At 45.3% G+C, this 25,653-nt stretch overlaps 2 protein-coding genes across 4 annotated transcripts in view; one reads left to right on the top strand and one right to left on the bottom strand.

Annotated features, from left to right (window-relative positions):
• LG05H5orf22 (linkage group 05 C5orf22 homolog) overlaps positions 1-23,729 on the bottom strand; it is a 208,363-nt gene extending 184,634 nt beyond the window's left edge. The window contains exon 1 of one of the 2 annotated variants that reach the window (XM_073630895.1): positions 23,487-23,729. In XM_073630895.1, coding sequence (XP_073486996.1) covers positions 23,487-23,567 — 81 coding nt within the window. In that variant the 5' untranslated portion in view covers positions 23,568-23,729. The remainder of the gene's footprint in view (positions 1-23,486) is intronic. The other variant, XM_073630894.1, reaches the window with a different exon arrangement.
• A 242-nt stretch (positions 23,730-23,971) lies between these two features.
• DROSHA (drosha ribonuclease III) overlaps positions 23,972-25,653 on the top strand; it is a 651,577-nt gene continuing 649,895 nt past the window's right edge. For both annotated transcript variants that reach the window (XM_073630893.1, XM_073630892.1), the window contains exon 1: positions 23,972-24,080. The gene's annotated coding sequence lies outside the window, so the exon portion shown is untranslated. The remainder of the gene's footprint in view (positions 24,081-25,653) is intronic.

Below are 25,653 nucleotides of genomic sequence, written 5' to 3'. Positions count from 1 at the left end.
ACTTTTTCCACATTTTGTTATGTTACAGCCTCATTCCAAAATTGATTAAATTCATTATTTTCCTCAAAATTCTACAAACAATACTTCATAATGACAACGTGAAAGAAGTTTGTTTGAAATCTTTGCAAATTGATTTAAAAAAAAATAAAAAAAAACAAAAAAACACATGTACATAAGTATTTCACAAATAGCAAAAAAATGCCGGCAACAGGAATGCTTTTTCTGTAAAACTCTTATTAAAGCACAAAAAGCAGTGCTATATCTGAAATTCTAATGCGTTTCGGCCATAGCCTTCCTCATAGCATACTGAGTTATAATAAAATCAAACTTATATAGAGAGATATACAGTCCCTAATGAATAAGGGGCAGTGCATTCTAATTAAAATCAATTCGCACAATTAAAAACATGTGAGGTTGGTAAAGCCAGAGATAAGATGATGGGTTTTACTTCCTTCCTTTGCCCCTGCAAAGTAAAAGCACAATGTGCTAGTATGCATCGCATACTAGCACATTATGTGACACCGATGCCGTCCCCGCTGCAGGCCGCATCCATGTTTGCCCCCTTTCCTTCTGGGGCTGGCTGGAGCCACGTAACATCACCCCCGTGCATGTGCGTAGGAGCCACCAGTCATGGCACTCACTCGTGAAGAAATGGCACGGGGGACATGATCGGCGCAAAACACAGTAAAGATCTCCTAAACAGCGCATGTTTAGGAGATATTTACAGGACCCGTTGGCAAGGCTTTTTCTAGGCTTACCTATAGATACAACTTCCACAGAGAAGTTTACAACCTCTTTAACAACTTGCCAATCAGCCGCCACAGTTGTACTGTGGCAGGTTGGCACGGCTGCGCAAATCGCCGTCATTGTACGTCGGCTGCTTTAAGAAGCTATAGGCGGGGGCGCGCCCACAGCGCGTCGGCAGAGCCAGTGCGCTTGGCCGCCGGCCACCCGCGATCGCTCCTCAGAGAGGCAGAACAGGGATCTGTCAATGTAAACAGACAGATCCCCATTCCGACAGGGAAGTAGAGAGAGATCTGCTGTTCCTAGTGATCAAAAACAGCGATCTCTCTGTAGTCCGTTAGTACACTGCCCTCACAGTTAGAAAAAAACCCTAGGGAACACGTAACCCCTTGATCGCCCCCTAGAGTTAAACCCTTCCCTGCCAGTGACATTTATACAGTAATCTATGGCTTTTTTTTTTGCTCTGATCGCTGTATAAATGCCAATGTCCCAAAAAAAGCATCAAAAGTGTCCAATCTGTCCGCCGCAATGTCGTAGTCTTGCTAAAAATCGCAGATCGCCGCCATTACTAGTAAAAAATTGTTTATTGTTTATAGCGCAAAACATAAAATTGCAGGAGGTGATCAAATGCCACCAAAAGAAAGCTCTATTTATGGGAAAAACGAACATCAATTGTGTTTGGGTACAACATCTCACGGCTGCGCAATTGTCAGTTAAAGTGACGCAGTGCCGTATCGCAAAAAATGGCCTGGTCATTAAGGGGGCAAATCCTTCCGATCCTTAAGTGGTTAAAGTGGTTGTAAACCATAAAAAAAAAACCTGCAAGACATAAGGCATAATGAGCTAGTATGCACTGCATACTAGCTCATTATGAAATACTTACCTTAGATCGAAGCTGTTGCAGCAGTCCCCCGTACACCGATGTGACTGGCGACATGTCTCCCAGAGTTATTTCCGGGTTCGTGGCTCCGGCGCTGTGATTGGCCAGAGCCGCGATGGCGGCACTCTCGCGCATGAATGCAGGAGCCGAAGGTCACGGCACAGGCCCTTTAGAAACGGCACGATCGTTCAGTTTCTTCAGTGTGCATGCACCAATGACGGCGCAAGCATATATGGTAAATATCTCCTAAACCGCGCATGTTTAGGAGATATTTACAGTGCCTACAGTTAAGCGTTATTATAGGCTTACCTGTAGGTACATGTGGAGTAACAGGGTTTACAACCACTTTAATGTGACCTATAAAATGTACAACTCAGCTGAACAACAAACTGAAATCTTTTAGGTGGAGGGAAGTAAAAATAAAAATAATATGGTTGCGCAAGCGCACGCTTAGACTAATACTTAGTTGAAGAACCTTTTGATTTTATTACAGCACTCAGTCTTTTTGGGAATGAGTCTATCAGCATGGCATATCTTGACTTGCCAATATTTGCCCACTCTTCTTTCCAAAAACACTCCAAATATGTCAGATCGCAAGGGCGTCTCTTGTGCACAGCCCTCTTCAGATAACCCCACAGATTTTCAATCGGATTCAGGTCTGGGCTCTGGCTGGGCCATTCCAAAACTTTCATCTTCTGGTAGCGAAGCCATTCCTTTGTTGAATTGAATGTATGCTTTGGGTCTTTGTCAGGCTGAAAGATGAAGTTCCTCTTCGTGTTCAGCTTTCTAGCAGAAGCCTGAAGGTTTTGTGCCAATATTGACTGGTATTTGGAACTGTTCATAATTCCCTCTACCTTTGCCAAAGCCCCTGTTCCAGCTGAAGAAAAAAAAACAAACAAAAAAACAAAACAAAAGCATAATGCTGCCACCACCATGTTTCACTGTGGGTATGGTGTTCTTTTGGTGATGTGCAGTGTTGTTTTTGCGCCAAACATATCTTTTAGAATTATGGCCAAAAAGTTCAACCTTGGTTTTATCAGACTATAACACATTTTCCCACATGCTTTTGGGAGACTTCAGATGTGTTTTTGCAAAACGGCTTGGATGTTTTTCTTCGCAAGAAAAGGCTTCAGTCTTGCCACTCTACCCCATAGCCCAGACATATGAAGAATACAGGAGATTGTTGTCACAAGTACCACACAGCCAATACTTGCCAGATATTCCTGCAGCTCCTTTAATGTTGCTGTAGGCCTCTTGGCAGCCTCTCTGACCAGTTTTCTTCTCGTCTTTTCATCAAGTTTGGAGGGACGTCCAGTTCTTGGTAATGTCACTGTTGTCCCATATTTTCTCCAATTGATGATGACTGTCTTCACTGTGTTCCATGGTATATCTAATGCCTTAGAAATTCTTTTGTACTCTTCTCCTGACTGATACCTTTCAACAATAAGATCCCTCTGGTGCTTTGGAAGCTCTCTGCGGACCATGGTTTTTGCTGTAGGATGCGACTAAATAAATGTCAGAAAAGACCTACTGGAACAGCTGAACTTTATTTGGGGTTAATCAGAGGCCCTTTACAGACTTCTTATCCAAAAACGTCATATGACGTCTTTGACTTTCAGTTGGAATATCTGAATGATGCCTGCAGCTACAGGCATCATTCAGATATCCTTGTTTGATTGATGGGTGAAATGTGTTGATCAATGAGTAAAATTGTTTTAGATTTTTGTCACCTTCTGTCCATATGATGATAAAAATCTGACATGCAGTCAACCAATCCTGGTGAGCGATGTTACTATACAGAAATTCGGCATCCATAGTGACTAGAAGTGTATTTGGTGGTAATTGTTGTAAATTGTTGATCTTGTTCATCAGTTGTATCTAGCAGGAAACCAGCAGCATTCATGACTAATGGCTTTAACATTCTTTCTACAAGGCCTGAGATATGTTTGGCAAGTGTGATGGGTCTGCCTGGATTTCCCGGCTTGTGGATCTTGGTCAACATGTAGAAGTCCCCAATTTTTGGATTATCAGTTATTAGCATAAGTTCTGAGTATAGGTGTGTTGACAGAGTTAAAACCTTTTAATTGCCTAGTAAAATCCTGGGTTGGATTATAATCCAGTTTTTATAGTAAGTAGCATGCCTCTGGCCCTCCTGTATGAAGTTGTTTGTCAATAGTAGACAGCGAAAAGCAGGATGGATATAAATCAATGATTAAAAAAAAATAAGTTTTTTTTTTTATTTTTATCAAATTTATTTTAATAAAATGCTTTTGGTGTAAAAAAAAAAAATAATTTAAAAGATAGTTTTCTACTATTTAAGATACATTAATAATTTAGTTTATTCTGTATGAATTGGAGCTTAGTTATGTAGTATGAGCCTGTATATTATGCAATATTCAAAGTTGCAAAATTCAATATGCAAAGTTCATGAGCCAAAGCAATGGAAATGTTCCCAGTTGTAGTAATCAAGGGGGACAGACTAGGCAAAAAAGCAGCATACAGAAGGCAGCTCCCTGGACATGTGAAGGAATCTCTGTACAAATAGTAACAAACAAGGAACGCCACTCTGAGTGCAGCATATAAAAAAACAGAATGGGTTTATTAGACAGTTGGCAACTTACAAAATAAAGAAGTAGCGCTTATTGGACCCACCACAGGTTGTTAGGTTCACAGCACAAAGAAAGGTGAGGACAATTAATAGTGTAGCACCCTCTACCATTAGGTAGGTGCTAGCATAGGATTTTTTTCTAGGGAAACTGTCAGCACAGGTAAATTTAGGCAGGCCTAGCTTAAAGCATAGGATCTGGGGGCAGGGAGTGGTTAGAGTAGCAGTGGGTGTGACCACCTGTGCTCCAGTTCTGGGGGCGCCTCCCCTGCTTCCAGGGAGAATGTTCTGGAAGAGGTGCAGGGCCTAGAACTGGAGTGGCAGGCAGCTCATGTGGGAGCCCTGACCAATCCCCAACTGATATTGGCAGGGGGCGGGCCTCCTATATAAGCTAAGGTAACATGCCACTTGGGGGGAGTTGTTGGCGGAGAGAAGTGGAGAATGGAGTACTAGACAGCAGCAGGAGGGCAACCCATCTGGGGGGGGAGTGCGCCAATCGCAGGAGGAGGCCCGGGGAGAACTGTGAGGGAACTTCACTTTTACACGGTCATTGGTGAGGAATTCCTGGAGTAGAGGGGCAGTTGAAGCTGCTGGAACATACGGTCCCGTTAAGTTCTTCATCATGGACTCAAGGCAGAGAAAGGTCGGTGAGTGTACCACAGTGGAGGGCTGGATGTGGAGACAGACATGCCAGGGAGTCTGAGGGAACTTCGCCTTTACACAGTCATTGACAAAGTCCTTATTACACGGTCATTGAAAAGGAGTCTTGGATCAGAGGAAAGAATGTGGGGAGTTGTGTTGAATCGATGTGGCCTGAGGGCACAGAATTTGCAAGTTGGGCTAGCTGGGAACAGTAGTCCACCGTTCAGGACATGCTTTTAAACTACTACACCTCTGGCGAGAGGTACTGCGGGCCTCTGACCTAGTAGCAGCAACCAACCAGAGTCAGCATGAGAAACTATTCAGAGTGGCTTCTTTTGCTTACAGAAGATGTGACAAGAAATTAATATGCTACAGTATAAGTTTGTGCAGGAGGAAAGGATTTCTGGGAACATCTCCCTTACACGGTCAAAGATGATCTCCTCATTTTTACACAGTCATAGATGAGGTTCTGGAAGCAATCGTCTGCATGGTGACGCAGGGAAAAAGACTAGCTGTTACACATGTGCATCATTCCTTCAGGCTCAAATTATGTGCTAATCTATGAAATTTCTAAATATGATGGAAAAGTGATCTATTCTATGGCATCCCATATACCCCTTTTCCCAACCAAGCTATACCCCCAATAATAACAAAAACAAAACAAAGCAAATGACTTTTCATTGTCTCTGCAAGTGATATATGGGAGTCTGGCAGCGGGGTGATACGGTGGATGTTTGTTACTAGTGGCAACTACACCGTTACAATAGCATCCGCAACTTGAGTGGGGGAAGACATCCACCAGATAGCATACTGTGTTTCAAGATGCTCAGAACTACTGTGGTCACGGGACATCAGTGCTGGAGGCAGGAAAGGGGTTGTAAAGTTGCTGTTCATTTTGCCATAGGATTCCTTTCATTATTATGAAAATATTCTTTGAGCCTTAGTCTCTTAAGCAATTCCCCCATATGTGAAAATAATTATCCAATTTGGTGGTTGGGGAGAATGTGAGGCCTTTGGAGAGTACTGTTAATTCTGGTTCTGAAAGTTTATGGTTTGACAAACGAATGATTTCAAGTTCCGGTTATTATCCACATTTTCAGTTAGGTTGGCATTTACACCAGGGATATCTTTGGATTCTGGATTGGATTCCAGGTCACTGATAGAAGGCGGTATAGATGTGTTGGTTTTATGTTGTTTGGATTATATCCAACATCTGCTCTTGATGCATCTTTTGGAGGAGTTATTTTTTATAGTTGTCTTTGTAAAGTTTCCAATTTATTCTTAATTTGTTTAATACTGGTAGAGTCCAACGGCGTTAGGATTTCAAACACAAACTGCTTTTGCTTCCCAATTGTTATCTTTTTACTATACAGGTGTAAAGGTTGGATTTTTTTTTTTAAATAACAAACATGTCATACTTTCCTCCACAGTGCAGTTAGTTTTTGCACGGTGTTTGGAGTGGCCCCGAACACAGACTTCTGGGGTCCCTCTGCGGCTCCTCCTCTTATCAGATAAGCCCCTAGGAGAGGCGCTCTCCCGGGGGATTACCTTGCAGGCTCGCTCCGGAGTCCAGCATTTGCATCCATAGACACGAATGCCAGACTCGGCCCAGCATCATTGGATTTGATTGACAGCAGTGGGAGCCAATGGCTGCGCTGCTATCAATTTATCCAATCAAGCACTGAGAACCTCGGGCAAAGGAAGAGCACGTCTCCGCCAGGTGAAATTCCAGGGCTCAGGTAAGTAAAACGGGGGGCTGGGGGGCCGGTAACTGCCAGGTGTTTTACCTTAATGCATAGGATGCATTAAGGTGAAAAAACACGAAGGTTTACAAACCCTTTAATCTTTCCCTGATATGTCTGCAAAGTCCTTCTGTGTAAGGAGTTCATTGCATTTTCACAAAGATTTTTAAAACCGGAGACCCTAAGGAATGAGATTCCTCTTTTTGCATCTTGAGCCTAGGTTCACAGTGGTCCAATTTGACATGTCAAGTCGCATGCCAAATCAACGGCTATTGCCAGCAATGGCACTGTCCAAATTGGTGAGGCGGTACTGATTCCCAAAAGTAGTTTCTGTACTACTTTTTGTGACTTCGGGGGGCGATTTGTATAGACATTTGTGCAGGAACCCATGCAGATGTCTGTCAAATCGCCTCCGAAGTCAGACTGCATTGCCTGGTTGAAACTGTGCGAGTTCAGCTGAACTTGCACGATTTCTAACGTGCAGCAATGTGAGCCTAGGCTGAGAGAAAGGAGATGTCACCACTAATCTGTGCTTCCTTTGTGATTAGGTTGGTTAACTGCTTCTTCATGCGGATATGTGCAGTATGTTCCTTGAGGTGATTGTAACTGTATTAGTGCATTTGCAGCAGAAAAGATTGAGTACTGTCCATACTTTTTTTTATTTGCACCAACATATAATTGTCCTGAAAAACTGTACGTTTGTGCAAATAAAAAAAGTAACGGACAGTACTCAATTATTTTCTGTCGCAAGTGCACTAATTTGGCTAAACTTACCTCAAGCAAAACAGCTTGATATTAATTATATTTACTCTGTATTTAGAATATGTGACCAGCAGCAGAGGACTAGAAGCTGCTCCTGCAATATAGAAAAGCATCAAAGTATCTTTTTTCCTTATCAACCACTTGCCTACTAGGCACAAATACCCCCTTCCTGCCCAGACCAATTTTCAGCTTTCAGCGCTGTCGCACTTTGAATGACAATTGCGTGGTCATGCAACATTGTACCCATATGAAGTTGTTATTTTGTTCACACAAATAGAGCTTTCTTTTGGTGGTATTTAATCACTACTGGGTTTTTTATTTTTTGCTAAACAAAAAAACGATCGGAAATTTCGAAAAAAAAAATAAATACATTTTTCATACAGGTAATTTTTATCCTTCACTGATGTGTGCTGATGAGGCTGCACTGATGGACACCGATTAGCTGCACTGGTGGGCACCGAGGCAGGAACCGATATCCCCGTAACAGAAGCCAGTTGCCAGCTTTCTGGTTTCTCCTCATGCTGTTTCGTCATGATAAGACGTCGTCTGGGGATTGGCCAGGGAACAAAGTCCTATCGTGATGAAATGTGTAGGGAGGAGCCTGCGACGGTGACGTCATTAGATTTTTGGATGGGCTAACAAACGTAGGAAGTGAAGTTCAACAGTTGGAGACACCGCTATTTGTTCTTATGCCATACTCCACTGCTCTTAATTGACTGCAACATTTAAGTGCGATTCTTTTTAACTTCAATAAATCATCTTATTTGTACATATTACACTTAAGGAAGTCTTTTGTTTCATATTCCCGAGAATTATCCACCGCTAGCTGCTGTTCCGGTATTGTGCCTTTGGTTTTGGGGAGACCGATTTCCCTGAGCTGGGCGAGACTGCCGTAACAGCAGTCTTCGCCATCTGGTAAGTGGATTATAATACTCAGCTAGGGTGTGAAACTACATGGAATCTTTCCCTTTCCTTTTTCTGGTTTCTTGCATCTTCACAGATGGGTGTTTTTTCCTTGTTCATTCATGGACTAATACTTTGATGGGAATCATGTAAAGGAGAGAGGGGTGCAAGGATTATAGCAGTGCCAAAAATACACAATTATGCTTAGATAAAAAACATGAACATTTTATTAGCAAAATTGATAAAAAAGACAAAAGAAAAAATGAAATTCACATAAACAGGGTGTGCAGGACAATTCAGACATTTAAAAACATTTGTAGCGACGTTTTACGGGAATCGGCCAAGAGAGTGTAGCGGTCAGTTCCATAGACAGATATTTGAAAGTCCTACATGTTTCCCAGATATGGCTTCTTCAGGGACAGATGTTTATATCTAGAGCACTACTATACAATCTATAAAGAGAAATTTGACAATCAATACAATGTATACAATATTTAACCTCAGATTGAATCAAAAAGTGAATAAATTAAAAAAATGTGAACAGTTTATGTTTGCGAGCTGTCAGACATGGACCCACGAGCACCAACCCAAAATGCAGCAGCGAGTACCGCAACGCACATAGGTAAGCCAACCCACCCCTCACCCACCAGCCGAGCCAGACCACCTACAAGGTGAAAGAATGACTACCTGTAAGTCACCAGGGATGGGCACAGGAAACCCCTAGAGCCGCACCTTAGGCGCAGGGTACGATAAGCGGCTGCAGGGGGCAAAGAGGAGGACCAGGCGGAAATTTTTCTATAGAAAGAAAGCAAGTAAGATGGTTTTAATGGACCCCAAACCAATTAGGGCTCATAAGTCTACAGGTACAAAATTGGACTAACATAGTCTCTAGGTAATACTTACAATTTTTATCTAAAAAGGTTGTATACTGGACACTGGAACATAATCGATTTGTAACGTAGAGCCTGCCACATATCAAATGATAGGGTCTAGATAGAAAATGTCTAGAAATTATGAAAAAAGAAGGGAAGGGAAAAATATATGTAAAAATAGTCCCAGCATAGATATATTGGAAAAATGTGGACAGGCTACATGATATTCTTAATGGTTAATGGTAAGGACTTTTATAGGAAAAGAGGTGAGTATGCTGCACTTACCCATAGTGACAAGGCAATGGATTAGTTGGATGGCTGGTGTAAGGATTACATCTAATTGCACCCAATTCAATATGCTAAGAAGATAAATGAGACACAAAGCCTATATAAATGTACTGTCCAAAAATGAAGCAATGCTTAGCCCATATGGGAGTTGTAAATATTAGTGTACATACCGAGGAGAAATAGGGAAAGCATGTCGGTGTCCTGTGAATCCCTGGCGGTGTTTGAGCCGGGGATGCCGGCGCTCTTATGCCCCCCAGCACACGTGCGGCGTCTGACATCACCGCACGTGTGAGCGGACAAACAAAGCCACTGCGCATGAGCGGCTCGCCAAAACCTCCGGGCCTACAAGGTCCAGGAGGCTTAGCGGTAGTGTCGGTTGTAACGTGTGTTAACCCGTTACAGACACTGCGCTGTACTGAAGGGCTGGTGGCAGTGGTACAGTACACTGGAGGTGGAAGGATCCTGAGATCACCAGATGTCGGTGGCTGGGGGCGGGCAAATGCAGATGCAATGCCCTTGAGTGTCCATACAGCCAGGGTATCCCTGTATGCTTTAGTGACAGTGTCAGGAAGAATCCGCGCCACCCACCTGGACCCACACGGAAGCCAGAAGCAGGGGGGCGCTCAACGAGCCAGGCGGAGGAGTGAGAGAAGGGGGGTCTGACATCCAAGGGCGCGCAGAACCTAGCGGGAGCACCCCAGGAATGGTGGAGGCGGGTGGAAACAAACTTGGGACCTTTATGAAGCCCCGAAAAAATAACGCCCGCACACCATGGGCGAAAAGCAAGGGAAAGGGGGGAAAAAAAACAGAGAAAGAGGGGGGAGGGGAGGGATAAATGGAATGGGAAGGGGAAGAAAGAAAGAGGGGGGGAGAAAAGATGAGGGAAAAAAAGGAAGGGGGGGAGGGGCCAAGTCCGCAGCGTGTATCCAATATAGACAGGTATGACAGCTCGCAAATTACAAAATTACATAAATACAAACACAACAATGTACAATGTAACATGAAAGAAATGAACCCTGAAGAAATATATAAAAACATATAGCAAAAAAGGAGGTTGACACTAATGTAAGCAACATAATTAGTATAAAATGAAAAAATAATAAAAAACTATCATAACTCAATGAATACCAGCTATATCCTGATTGGCCCGGGCCGGCCCTTAACGTGGGGAATACTCGTAATGGGAGGGGCATGATACACAAATTTCAATAAGAATAACTCATCAAAGCAAATATTTAAAGAAATGACTTAAAACTAATATATTCATTGAGCCCTGGGTATCTAGTAGCGTCCAGGGTGTGTATCCATTTTGTCTCCAATTGGAGTAGTTTTTGGTCGATATCGCCTCCTCTGGCGTGTACAGGGACATGCTCCAGAGCTGTGAAGCCCACAACATGAGGATCATAGTTGTGGTGATCTGCTATGTGTCGATTGATAGAGGTAGATGTCTTGTGTTTATACAAAGGTTTGATATGGTCACGAATCCGTACATTAAATGGATGTTTGGTTTTCCCAACATAGTAACTGCCACATATACAAGTGGCCAGATATACTATGCCTATGGATTGACAGGTAACTTTATGTTTAATTTTGTGGATTTGGCCGCTTGGAAGCGGGGTTTCACGTGTGTCATAGATAAAATCGCATATGTCGCAATTACCACAGGGAAATGTGCCAAAAGTTGTCAATGTGAAATCAGATTTAGGTGCATGATGACTGGTTATGATTTTGTCTCTTAGTGATGGAGAACGTCGATAGGTGATCTGAGGCTGGGATTTAATGTATTTCTTAATGGTATTATCTGCAGTGAGAAGAGGCCAGAACTTGTTCAGGATATCTCTGACCTCGCTATGGTGTTGTGAAAACTCTGTTATCACACGGACAGGCTGGAGGCTGTCCGTGTTTTTGTTGGAATAGATTAATTTTTTCCTATCGAGTTTTTTCACTTTGTTAAAGGCTTGTTTCAACAATCTATGGCTATATCCTCTTTTTAGTCTCTCATATAAATCACGAGAGGCTGCAAAGAAGTCCTTATCGTGCGAACAATTACGTTTGATGCGGAGGTATTGGCTATATGGAATGCTATTCAAGAGTGGTTTTGGATGAGCCCTTTTGGCATGAGGAATGGTGTTTCCAGATGTTTCTTTGAAATACAAGGATGAGGAAAGATTACCATTCGTCCCATCGTGTCAGGATGTTTAAGTCTCACTGAAAACGCAAGTGCCCTTGTGGACAAATACCTGAGTCCACACATTGTGGCTCTTCCCTCTTATGTTAAAGACACTATACATCTGCTACGTATTCTGGAAGATCTACACCTTCCGTCTGATGTTTGGATGGTGGCGTTAGACGTAGAGAGTTTGTACAATGCTATACCTCACAATAACAGGATTAAAGTAATCTCTAACATATTACAGGAAAGAGGCCCCAAATTTGAGGCCTACGGCCATTTTGTCATCAACCTCTTAGGCTTTATTTTGACGCGAAATCATTTTATGTTCGGCTCTTCCCACTTCCTCCAGGTACAGGGTGTAGCTATGGGCACCAAGTGTGCACCATCCTACGCCAATCTGTACCTGGGGGGGTGGGAAAGGGAACTTTTTGGGAAACCTGACCTCGCTGATTTCCTGTGCCACGTGGTATCGTGGCACAGATATATCGACGATGTCATCTTTTTCTGGTCTGGTACTCGTGAACATCTTTTGAAATTTGTTGACACTCTAGGGACTAACTCATATAATCTCAAATTTACGATGGAGTGCAGTCAGAGAAAGATTACTTTTCTAGATCTGGAGATTCAACTGGATCCAAATGGTAATCTTTCCTCATCCTTGTATGCAAAGAAACATCTGGAAACACCATTCTTCATGCCAAAAGTGCTCATCCAAAAGCACTCTTGAATAGCATTCCATATAGCCAATACCTCCGCATCAAACCTAATTGTTCGCACGATAAGGACTTCTTTGCAGCCTCTCGTGATTTATATGAGAGACTAAAAAGAAGAGGATATAGCCATAGATTGTTGAAACAAGCCTTTAACAAAGTGAAAAAACTCGATAGGAAAAAATTAATCTATTCCAACAAAAACACGGACGGCCTCCAGCCTGTCCGTGTGATAACAGAGTTTTCACAACACCATAGCGAGGTCAGAGATATCCCGAACAAGTTCTGGCCTCTTCTCACTGCAGATAATATCATTAAGAAATACATTAAATCCCAGCCTCAAATCACCTATCGACGTTCTCCATCACTAAGAGACAAAATCATAACCAGTCATCATGCACCTAAATCTGATTTCACATTGACAACTTTTGGCACATTTCCCTGTGGTAATTGCGACATATGCGATTTTATCTATGACGCACGTGAAACCCCGCTTCCAAACGGCCAAATCCACAAAATTAAACATAAAGTTACCTGTCAATCCATAGGCATAGTATATCTGGCCACTTGTATATGTGGCAGTTACTATGTTGGGAAAACCAAACATCCATTTAATGTACGGATTCGTGACCATATCAAACCTTTGTATAAACACAAGACATCTACCTCCATCAATCGACACATAGCAGATCACCACAACTATGATCCTCATGTTGTGGGCTTCACAGCTCTGGAGCATGTCCCTGTACACGCCAGAGGAGGCGATATCGACCAAAAACTACTCCAATTGGAGACAAAATGGATTCACACCCTGGACGCTGCTAGATACCCAGGGCTCAATGAATATATTAGTTTTAAGTCATTTCTTTAAATATTTGCTTTGATGAGTTATTCTTATTGAAATTTGTGTATCATGCCCCTCCCATTACGAGTATTCCCCACGTTAAGGGCCGGCCCGGGCCGATCAGGATATAGCTGGTATTCATTGAGTTATGATAGTTTTTTATTATTTTTTCATTTTATACTAATTATGTTGCTTACATTAGTGTCAACCTCCTTTTTTGCTATATGTATTTATATATTTCTTCAGGGTTCATTTCTTTCATGTTACATTGTACATTGTTGTGTTTGTATTTATGTAATTTTGTAATTTGCGAGCTGTCATACCTGTCTATATAGGATACACGCTGCGGACTTGGCCCCTCTCCCCCTTCCTTTTTTTCCCTCATCTTTTCTCCCCCCCTCTTTCTTTCTTCCCCTTCCCATTCCATTTATCCCTCCCCCCTCTTTCTCTGTTTTTTCCCCCCTTTCCCTTGCTTTTCGCCCATGGTGTGCGGGCGTTATTTTTTCGGGGCTTCATAAAGGTTCCAAGCTTGTTTCCACCCACCTCCACCATTCCTGGGGTGCTCCCACTAGGTTCTGCGCGCCCTTGGATGTCAGACCCCCCTTCTCTCACTCCTCCGCCTGGCTCGTTGAGCGCCCCCCGCTTCTGGCTTCAATGTGGGTCCAGGTGGGTGGCGCGGATTCTTCCTGACGCTGTCACCCAAGCATACAGGGATAACCTGGCTGTATGGACACTCAAGGGCATTGCATCTGCATTTGCCCGCCCCCAGCCACCGACATCTGGTGATCTCAGGATCCTTCCACCTCCAGTGTACTGTACCGCTGCCACCAGCCCTTCAGTACAGCGCAGTGTCTGTAACGGGTTAACACACGTTACAACCGACACTACCGCTAAGCCTCCTGGACCTTGTAGGCCCGGAGGCTTTGGCGAGCCGCACATACGCAGTGGCTTTGTTTGTCCTCTCACACGTGCGGTGACGTCAGACGCCGCACGTGTGCTGGGGGGCATAAGAGCGCCGGCATCCCCGGCCCAAACACCACCAGGGATTCACAGGACACCGACATGCTTTCCCTATTTCTCCTCGGTATGTACACTAATATTTACAACTCCTATATGGGCTAAGCATTGCTTCCTTTTTGGACAGTACATTTATATAGGCTTTGTGTCTCATTTATCTTCTTAGCATATTGAATTGGGTGTTGCAATTAGATGTAATCCTTACACCAGCCATCCAACTAATCCATTGCCTTGTCCCTATGGGTAAGTGCAGCATACTCACCTCTTTTCCTATAAAAGTCCTTACCATTAACCATTAAGAATATCATGTAGCCTGTCCACATTTTTCCAATATATCTATGCTGGGACTATTTTTACATATATTTTTCCCTTCCCTTCTTTTTTCATCATTTCTAGACATTTTCTATCTAGACCCTATCATTTGATATGTGGCAGGCTCTACGTTACAAATCGATTATGTTCCGGTGTCCTGTATACAACCTTTTTAGATAAAAATTGTAAGTATTACCTAGAGACTATGTTAGTCCAATTTTCTACCTGTAGACTTATGAGCCCTAATTGGTTTGGGGTCCATTAAAACCATCTTACTTGCTTTCTTTCTGTAGAAAAATTTCCGCCTGGTCCTCCTCTTTGCCCCCTGCAGCCGCTTATCGTACCCTGGGCCTAAGGTGCAGCTCTAGGGGTTTCCTGTGCCCATCCCTGGTGACTTACAGGTAGTCATTCTTTCACCTTGTGGGTGGTCTGGCTCGGCTGGTGGGTGAGGGGTGGGTTGGCTTACCTATGTGTGTTGCAGTACTCGCTGCTGCATTTTGGGTTGGTGCTCGTGGGTCCATGTCTGATAGCTCGCAAACATAAACTGTTTATTCACATTTTTTTAATTTATTCACTTTTTGATTCAATCTAAGGTTAAATATTGTATACATTGTATTGATTGTCAAATTTCTCTTTATAGATTGTATAGTAGTGCTCTAGATATAAACATCTGTCCCTGAAGAAGCCATATCTGGGAAACATGTAGGACTTTCAAATATCTGTCTACGGAACTGACCGCTACACTCTCTTGGCCGATTCCCGTAAAACGTCGCTACAAATGTTTTTAAATGTCTGAATTGTCCTGCACACCCTGTTTATGTGAATTTCATTTTTTCTTTTGTCTTTATCAATTTTGCTAATAAAATGTTCATGTTTTTTATCTAAGCATAATTGTGTATTTTTGGCACCGCTATAATCCTTGCACCCCTTTCTCCTTTACATGATTCTCTAAATATTGGGATGAGGTGCCGTATCACATTGAGGACTACCCAACCACTCCTTCTCTAATACTTTGATGGGACTTTTCCTTTTTGCATTTTTCACATGTTAAGTTTTATATATGTCTTTTTATCATTGTTCACTAGATTATGCCTCATATGAATTTTTCACCATTGATCACATGCTGATATGCTTTTGAGACTCTGCCTTAGTTTTCTTCAGTCACATATTTTTAGTGCTGCATCTTTTGTGTTTATTTATGTACTTTTGGAGTTTGATACTAGACTTTCAGGTGCTGGCAGTGTCACGGAACGTCCCACACTCCGCTTGAGTGCTTCCGTCAGTATACCGCTTCCTAAGTTCTGGAACACGAGTCCAATGGATCTGGCTATAGGAACCCCCAAGAACTAGACAACACCAGTCTTGGAGTACATCAGAACTAACTCTTTATTTGAGATCTCACACACATTTATACAGCAGGTTGACCCAAAGCTAACCTAATTAACATGAGCTAATTTACTACAAAATTTACCCAGACCAGACGACAGACTTGTGGGCACCGAGCTTCACACAGTAGTATAAACACAATAGCTGGAGCTAATTACAATTAACAATACAAACAACAATCTCCCCCCTCCTCAGCCTAGACCATTCGTCTCCTAGCCAGTGCTGGTGGCTAATGTGATCAGCTCATTCAATTAACATAAACACAGGTAGTTGGAGTTGATGAAACCAGCATCTCCTCACAGGATGTGTCCCAACAGAATGAATCAATCAGTCTTATCAGCAGGGGGCTGCTGGAGGAATCCCCCTCCCTCTTCAGGGACACAAATCCACAGCAAAGAGTCCCCAACAGAATCAAACAACATACAATATATACATATATATACGACTGAGTCCGATTAGTACAGTTCAGACTGGATTTCTCATTCACCTCACAAAGAGTATTGTTCCATTGAAAATCCAGGGCCCATAATCAAAAGGCAACAGGCTTGCATTCAGTCCTCTCCAACAGCCTCTGTCCCGGCTAGGTCTGTCACAGGCAGCTTTTATTTATTTATTTTGACACTTATTCACTACTTGTTACTTTTAATCTTTTATTTCTAGCGCAGCTTCAGCCTTTGGGCTTTTTGTTTTCTCTACTTCTGACCATCAGCAGACAGCCACGCCTGCTGTCAGCCTCTTTGTTTTGTAATGGCTTCCTGGTCGCGACTGCAGACCCTTGGCTGGAGTTTTCTGCAGGAAACTTTCCCCTCCATGGCTGATTTCACACAAGTGTGAACCTAGCCTAGGAACCTGTTCACACAAGAACGCGATGCGGAAAACCTGTGTTCCATGTGTGTTCAAAATACACTGCAGTTGTGAGCCATAGTAGTTGTAAATGTAAAAATACTGATTAACTACTTGACCTCTGGAATATCTACACTCTTTCATGACCAGGCTATTTTTTGTGATACAGCACTGCATTACTGACAACTGCGGTCGTGCGACGCTGTACCCAAATAAAATGTGTGTTATTTTTTGCCCCCACAGACAGAGCTTTCTTTTGGTGGTATTTGATCGCCACTGTGTTTTTTTTGCACTATAAAAAAAAAAAAGACTGATTATTTAAAAAAACAATATTTTTTACTTTCTGCTATAAAACAGATCCAAAAAAAAAAAAAAAAAAATCTAATTTCTTCATCAGTTTAGGCCAATATGTATCCTGCTACATATTTTGGGTAAAGACATCCCAATAAGCATGTATTGATTGGTTTGTGCTACTTTTTTTTTGTATACCAGTAATGGTGGCAATCAGCGACTTATAGCAGGACTGTGATATTGCAGCGGAATTCAGACACTTTGTGGGAACCAGGGACTAGGGATGGGCCGAAAACCCCCCATGGTTCGGTTCGCATCCAGAACATGCGAACGGACCGAAAATTTGCGTGAACATTCGAACACCATTAAAGTCTATGGGACTCGAACGTGAGAAATCAAAAGTGTGAATTTTAAAGGCTAATATGCAAGTTATTGTCCTAAAAAGGGTTTGGGGACCCAGGTGCTGCTCCAGGGGACATGTATCAATGGAAAAAAAATGTTTTAAAAACAGATGTTTTTTCAGGAGCAGTGATTTTAATGATGCTTAAAGTGAAAAAATAAAAGTGAAATATTCCTTTAAATATCATACCTGGGGGGTGTCAATAGTATGCCTGTAAAGTGGCGCGTGTTCCCCATGCTTAGAACAGTCCCTGCACAAAATGACATTTCTAAAGGAATAAAAGTCATTTAAAACTGCTTGAGGCTTTAATGTAATGTCGGGTCCCAGCAATATGGATGAAAATCAGTGAGACAAAAACGGCATGGGTACCCCCCCTCAGCCCATTACCGGGCCCTTTGGGTCTTGTATGGATATTAAGGAGAACCCCACACCCAAATTAAAAAAAGAAAAGGCGTTGGGCCCCCAGGCCCTATATACTCTGAACAGCAGTATACAGGCGGTGCAAATGAGAGAGGGACTGTAGGTTTGTTCTTATGTAGAATCGGTTTGCAATTTGGAACAGGTACATTTTGTAAGTGTAGCTCCAGCCAAAAAAAATATTTTAAAGCTTTTTGGAAAACATAGGGAAGGGTTATCACCCCTGTAACATTTGTTTTGCTGTCTGTGCCCCTCACTTTCTGTCCCAATGACAACTGGATTTTGAAAATGTGGGGTTTTTAAGGGAAACAAGGATTGGTGATAAATCAGTGGAAGAGACTCCTTTTTCCCATATTAACTCTTACAGGAGAGAATTTCCCTTCCTAGGGGTAGATTTCCTCTCACTTTCTGTTGTCTCCCTCAGTTTGTAAGTAGGAGCCGTTTGTAAGTCGGATTTTTGAAAATAGGGGACCGCCTGTATATACTATACGGCCTGCCCAATACACTCTACGGAAAATTGGGCCTTAGGTGTTGGTGGTACCAGAACACTGTAAGCCCTCACAGTTACTCTTGGTGGGCGCTGGAATGGGCCCTGCTATGAAATATTATATCAAGAATTGTAATTACATGCCCCCGTTGAACAGGAGCAGAAAAATTGGGCCTTAGGTGGTGGTAGCACAACACTGTAAAGCCTAACAGATACTTTTGCTGAGTGCAGGAATGAGTCCTGCTGTTAAATATTTGATCAAAAATTGTAATTACACTCCCCTGTTAAACAGGGGCAGAAAAATTGGGCCTAATGCCGCGTACACACGAGCGGACTTTCCGGCATACTTCTGGTCCACCGGACAATCCGACCGTGTGTAGGCTCCGGCGGACTTTTTCCCAAAAGCCCGCCGGACCTAGATTTGAAACATGTTTTAAATCTTTCCGTCGGACTCAGTTTCTGGTGGAAAGTCCGCTCGTCTGTGTGCTGGTCCGACGGAAAGCCTGCTCATCTGTATGCTGGTCCAACAGATCAGATATGACGCAAGGACAGGGTATTGCATTTCGCGCTCACGGCAATAGGAAAAACAAATTTTCCTATTGCGGCGAGCGCGGGGCATACCAGGCCCTTAGGTCTGGTATGGGTTATAAAGGGAACCTCCTATGCCGAAAAAACGGCGTGGGGTCCCCCCTAGAATCCATACCAGACCCCGATCCGAGCACGCAGCCCGGACGGTCACCCCCCACCCCAAAGCACCTTGTCCCCATGTTGATGAGGACAAGGGCCTCTTCCCGACAACCCTGGCCGTTGGTTGTCGGGGTCTGCGGGCGGGGGGCTTATCGGAATCCGGGAGCCCCCCTATAATAAGAGGGCCACCAGATCCCGGCCTCCCACCCTATGTGAATGAGTATGGGGTACATGGTACCCATTCACCTAGGGAAAAAGCTTCAATAATAAAACACACTACACAAGTTTTTTAAATAATTTATTAAACAGCTCCGGGGGGGGGGGGTCTTCCTCCAGCTTCGGGGGTCTTCTTCCAGCTTCGGGGGTCCCTCTGGTTCCTCTTCTCCCGGCGTCTGGTTGGTTCTTCTCCGCTCCCTCTGGCCTCTTCTCCCGGTGTTCCAGTTCTTCAGCCGGCTCCTCCGCTGTCTTCAGGCCGCTCTTTTGCCAGCGGAGGTCCAGACTTCTGGGCTTCTTGTCTTCTTCCCTCTTCTCCAGATGTTGACACGACGGTCTCTCCGGGAGCCCCCTATAATAAGAGGGCCACCAGATCCCGGCCTCCCACCCTATGTGAATGAGTATGGGGTACATGGTACCCATTCACCTAGGGAAAAAGCGTCAATAATAAAACACACTACACAAGTTTTTTAAATAATTTATTAAACAGCTCAGGGGGGGGGGGTCTTCCTCCGGCTTCGGGGGTCTTCTTCCGGCTTCGGGGGTCCCTCTGGTTCCTCTTCTACCGGCGTCTGGTTGGTTCTTCTCCGCTCCCTCCGGCCTCTTCTCCCAGTGTTCCAGTTCTTCAGCCGGCTCCTCCGCTGTCTTCAGGCCGCTCTTTTGCCAGCGGAGGTCCAGACTTCTGGGCTTGTCTTCTTCCCTCTTCTCCAGATGTTGACACGACGGTCTCTCCGGCTGGACTGCTCTCTGAGCGCTCCGTTATGACTTATATAGGCGGAGACGCCGCCCCCTTATGATGTCACAGTCCCTGGGCATGCTGGGACTGTGACGTTTTAGGGGGCGTGGTCAACATCACCCGGTGACCACGCCCCTTAAAACGTCACAGTCCCAGCATGCCCAGGGACTGTGACATCATAAGGGGGCGGGGTCTTTGCCTATATAAGTCACAACGGAGCGCTCAGAGAGCAGTCCAGCCGGAGAGAGCGTCGTGTCAACATCTGGAGAAGAGAAGAGGGAAGAAGACAAGAAGCCCAGAAGTCCGGACCTCCGCTGGCAAAAGAGCGGCCTGAAGACAGCGGAGGAGCCGGCCGAAGAACTGAAACACCGGGAGAAGAGGCTGGAGGGAGCGGAGAAGAACCAACTGGACGCTGGGTGAAGAGGAACCAGAGGGACCCCCGAAGCCGGAAGAAGACCCCCGAAGCCGGAGGAAGACCCCCCTGGAGCGGTTTTATAAATTATTTTAAAAATTTGTGTAGTGTGTTTTATTATTGACGCTTTTTCCCTAGGTGAATGGGTAGGGGTACCATGTACCCCATACTCATTCACATAGGGTGGGAGGCTGGGATCTGGGGGCCCTCTTATTATAGGGGGCTCACGGATTCCGATAAGCCCCCCGCCCGCAGACCCCGACAACCAACGGCCAGGGTTGTCGGGAAGAGGCCCTTGTCCTCATCAACATGGGGACAAGGTGCTTTGGGGTGGAGGGGCCCCGCAGGGCCCCCCCTCCCCCAAAGCACCCCCCATGTTGAGGGCATGCGGCCTGGTATGGTTCGGGGGGGGGGGCGCTCACTCGTCCCCACCTCCTTTCCTGACCGACCGGGCTGCGTGCTCGGATCGGGGTCTGGTATGGATTTTAGGGGGGACCCCAAGCCGTTTTTTCGGCGTAGGGGGTTCCCTTTATAATCCATACCAGACCTAAGGGCCTGGTATGACCCGCGACGATAAAAGCGGCAAGATTGACTTCCTTTTCTAGTCCCGTCGTACCTGAGTCACGTTCAAAATGAACGGACTTGTCCATGTGTGGGCAAGTCCGTTCATTCTGAAAGTCCACCGTAACTCCAGCGAAAGTCCGTCGAAAAGACGGGCGGATTTAGCCCGCCGGAAAGTCCGGTCATGTGTGGGCAAGTCCGTCCGTTTTAAAGTCCGGCGCACCTGGCGGACAAAGTCTGTCGGAAAGTGTGCCGGACCAAGTATGCCAGAAAGCCCGATTGTGTGTACGCGGCATTAGCCACTGGTGGTGGTGCCCAGAACCAAAAATGTTCTTAGAAGCTATCAACATGAACATTGAGCATTAATAGGATAGTCACTCAGCATAACAGGATAGTCACTCAGCATAGGAAGTCTTGAAGAGATCTCACATTCATAAAAAAATTAAATCGGTTACATCAGCATCAGGTAGCTGGTGATCCAAGACTGATTCATTTTTAAGAAGGTCAGCCGATTGACTGATTCGGTGGACAGGCTCACTTTGTGATTGGTTACAAAGCCTCAAGCAGCACTAAATGTGCGTTCTGAAAGAACGCTGGATGCAGGACAGGCCAGTAGCTCAATTGCATACTGTGCAAGCTCTGGCCAGTGATCCATCCTCAAGACCTAGTAACCCAGTGGATTTTCGATTGGAAAGGTCTCCAAGTCTGATCTTGCCCCTAGGTATTCCTGCACCATGTACAACAGATGCTGGCGATGGTTGCTGGAACCGATCAGACCTTGGAGCTGCGGACTAAAAAAATTGTCTGAACGCACCAGTCAGACGGCCACCTTCTACACCGCTCCTTCTGTGACTGACCGAAGCCTCAACAACACGATGTCCATGAGTACCAGAAAATTGTAACCTCCCAGGCTCTGGAAACGCATTGCACAAACCTTTCTGCAAGGCCTCCCGAAGAGGTTTCATCCTCTGCTCCCTCTGGATAAGTTCCGCCCTCTTACCCTTGTAATGTGGATCAAGAAGGGTTGCCAGCCAGTATTGATCCCTTTCCTTGATACGACGAATCCGAGGGTCCTTTCACAGGCTTTGCAGGATCAGGGAGGCCATGCAGCATAGGTTTGCTGAGGCATTTGGTCCAGAGTCCTCTGGGTCACTAAGGATGACCTGATCCGCAGCCACGTACAAGTCCATGGGTTTCTGAAGACTGAAAACGATCCCTTGAAGACTGCTGCTATGCTGATTATTGTATGATCGCGTCAAAAGCAGTATTTTTCGTCCGATTTTCGGATCGTGTGTCGTTGTAAAGCCTCAAGGTTTTCACCTTAATGCATTAAGGTGAAAAACCTGTGCTGCGGCTCCCGCCAGAGACCCCCTTTTTCTTACCGGAGTCTGATCCCATCCAGCAATGGCTCCCGATGCAGTCAATCAAATACAGTGACGCTGGGCCAAGTCCAGCTGTCTGTGTCAAATGATGCAGTAGAAAGACTTGGGAGCGAACATGCACGGGTGCCCCCAGGGAAAGTGGCTTTTCTTGGGGGTACAAGATGAAGAGGGGGGGCCAGGAGCCCCAGGCGGGTATACCAGGAGAAGGGTACTGGGCTGCTATGTGCAAAACGATTACACAGAGCAGGTAAGTATAGGCATGTTTGTTATTTTTATGGGAAAAAAAAAAAAGGGTTTACAACCCCTTTAACTGTGTGAGGTGCTTTTACTAGGGCAAGAGATAGATTTTGTTCCCGGCTTTGCAGGGACACAAAATCCATCTCTTCCCCCGTCAGAATGGAGGTTATTATTATTATAATACAGGATTCATATAGCGCCAACAGTTTACACATCGCTTTACAATATAACAGGGAGAAAATACAGTTATAATACAATAAAATACAAGTGGATTAAGAGCGCCCTGCTCAGAAGAGCATACAATCTAATAGGGTGGGAGATCTACATTGTTTACATAGGCAGATCTCTGTTCTGTGTGTTTTACACATGATCAGCGGGTGCTGGCACCTGCAGATCGCCTTCTGCTGCAGGCCACTGGCGGCACGCACGTCCTCTAGGTGGAAGTGCCGAATCATGGATATATCCGAGATTCTGCACAGGAAAGCTGCCCTGTAGCAGTAAATCTGGCAAAAGTAGCCAAAAAAAAAAATACGGCAAGTGGTTAACGACACCACAAATGAAGGTCGGCAATGGCTACACAGGATTGCATGATACAGGAGTTGCTGTTCCTTTATTGAATTAAGTGCAAGCACTACTTTTCTTGCAGTCTGGTGCGACTCAGCCCCATGAAATGGGCTCAAATCGCACCTCAGTGAAACGCATGACAATGGCACAGGAACGTGGAGCGCGTTGCTGTGCGATTGCAGGTGTGAACCCGCCTTCAGTGCGTAAAAAAAAAAAACAAAAACCTAAATTCTCCAACTTTGGAGGATCATAGTATGCTTCTTCTCTCCACTATTATATCATCCCCCCACCTCTACCATATGATAAGAGTATGAGTCCTCTCTCTATGAGCCCTCCCTTTATAAGAGTCCTCCTCCTATATGAGCCCAATACGTACATCATGGTGATCCTCTACCACATACACCGGCAGCTCCTTGTATCTCCTGAGGCTTGGAACTACCACCGAGCCGCCACTCATCTTCTCTCAGGAACAGAAAAGCCAGCACTGAGCACACACTGACACTTCACAGCCGTCTTCCTCCCCCAGTCCTCCCCCCTGATAGGTTTGCACCGCACTCTCCTGTAACCCTACCTACACACTAACCCAACTACTGCCATATTTAATGAGGGCAACCCCTTCAAAGTTTCCACACAGCGAACGTCGTGTCTAAAAAGAAACGTTCCATGCTTCTCTTAGCTTGCGCTAAGTATTCTTTCTAATAAAAAATGTGAGCCGTTATCCTATAAGCAAGGCAACAAGATGCCGTACTGCACTCTTTTGTATCCGGCCCGTTCCATAAACACTTTGTACAGGGGTTTCCCTTAGTTAAAATGGCAGTCGGCGACTCGGACCCAGGTTGAACCAGAAGGCCAAGGAGCTGGAATGGCAGGGTGTTTGTCCAATGGTTGCGCGATGATTTCCCACGTGACCTAACCCTGGCTCGATGGAGGGCGGGACATCCCGTAGTTGTGTGCCTGCTGCCTGTGCCTGGTGAGTAGTGATGTTTTGTGTGTTATTATGTTTTCTTTATGTACACAAAGTTCATTCTTCTCATAGCGTGTCAGGAATATATGGATCGTTTTACTTACAGGACCGAATTGCCTTTGAATGAAGACATTCTGTGTATCTTATAGTGGAGGTACAGGATGCTCTGTGCCTGATTCAGAGTGCCCATCATGTTTTTATAGGTTTTGTGTCCAATCATTATCAAGTCATGTATGGTTAGGGCCACCTCCTCCTCCTACTGTCTCCTCAGTTTTATCAGGGACACTTTTATAAAGAGGTTTACAAATATCTTGTGTGCAAACTATAACATTGTGATCATCATTGAGGGTTCAGTCATACTCTGCTGTTCCTGTGTTGTGAGTTCACCAGCATTGCATAAAGGTAGCCTGTTGCGCTGCAACACCGCACATAAGTTAACACGCCGTATTCATTTGAATGGGCTCCCTAACTAAAGAAGTGCATGTACTATTTTTGTTAATTCAGTACTCTGCAATGCACAGTAGTTTTGTACAGCTGCGTTGCCCTAGTACTTTGTGTGCACCGGATCTGCGTTGCCCTAGTACTTTGCGTGCACCGGATCTGCGTTGCTCTAGTGCTTTGCGTGTGCCGGAGCTGCGTTGCCCCTAGTGCCTTGCGTGCGCCTGAGCTGCGTTGCCCTAGTGCCTTGCGTGCGCCGGAGCTGCGTTGCCCCTAGTGCCTTGCGTGCGCCGGGGCTGCGTTGCCCTAGTGCCTTGCGTGCGCCGGAGCTGCGTTGCCCTAGTGCCTTGCGTGCGCCGGAGCTGCGTTGCGGAAACGCACACATATCCATAGTTCTGCTCAAAACCAGCTGTCTCCAACCCAAAACCAACGTTTCTTGATGCATTTTACCACCCTTGGCTTACTCACAAGAATAGGGAAAGTCCAAACTTCTCTCCAGACTTCCCCTATTCTTGTGAGCAAGCCAAGAAGTCCAAACTGCCCTCCAGGCTTTCCCTGTGAGCAAGTCAAGAGTGGTCAAACACGTCAAGTAAGGTTGGTTTTGGGTTGGCGACATAACTGTATGCAGACAATTCACTGATTATTAAAAAATACAGAAAGAAGAGCTGCGTTGCCCCTAGTGCCTTGCGTGCGCCGGGGCTGCGTTGCCCTAGTGCCTTGCGTGCGCCGGGGCTGCGTTGCCCTAGTGCCTTGCGTGCGCCGGGGCTGCGTTGCCCTAGTGCCTTGCGTGCGCCGGATCTGCGTTGCCCTAGTGCCTTGCGTGCGCCGGATCTGCGTTGCCCTATTGCCTTGCGTGCGCCGGATCTGCGTTGCCCTAGTGCCTTGCGTGCGCCGGAGCTGCGTTGCCATAGTGCCTTGCGTGCGCCGGAGCTGCGTTGCCCTAGTGCCTTGCGTGCGCCGGAGCTGCGTTGCCCTAGTGCCTTGCGTGCGCCGGAGCTGCGTTGCCCTAGTGCCTTGCGTGCGTCGGAGCTGCGTTGCCCTAGTGCTTTGCGTGCGCCGGAGCTGCGTTGCCCCTAGTGCTTTGCGTGCGCCGGAGCTGGGTTGCCCCTAGTGCTTTGCGTGCGCCGGAGCTGCGTTGCCC

Source organism: Aquarana catesbeiana, linkage group LG05, assembly GCF_042186555.1.
Source record: "Aquarana catesbeiana isolate 2022-GZ linkage group LG05, ASM4218655v1, whole genome shotgun sequence".
Taxonomy (NCBI): Eukaryota; Metazoa; Chordata; class Amphibia; order Anura; family Ranidae; genus Aquarana; species Aquarana catesbeiana.
The sequence above is the reverse complement of the archived record's forward strand: the minus strand, read 5'-3'. Positions and strand labels throughout refer to the sequence as shown.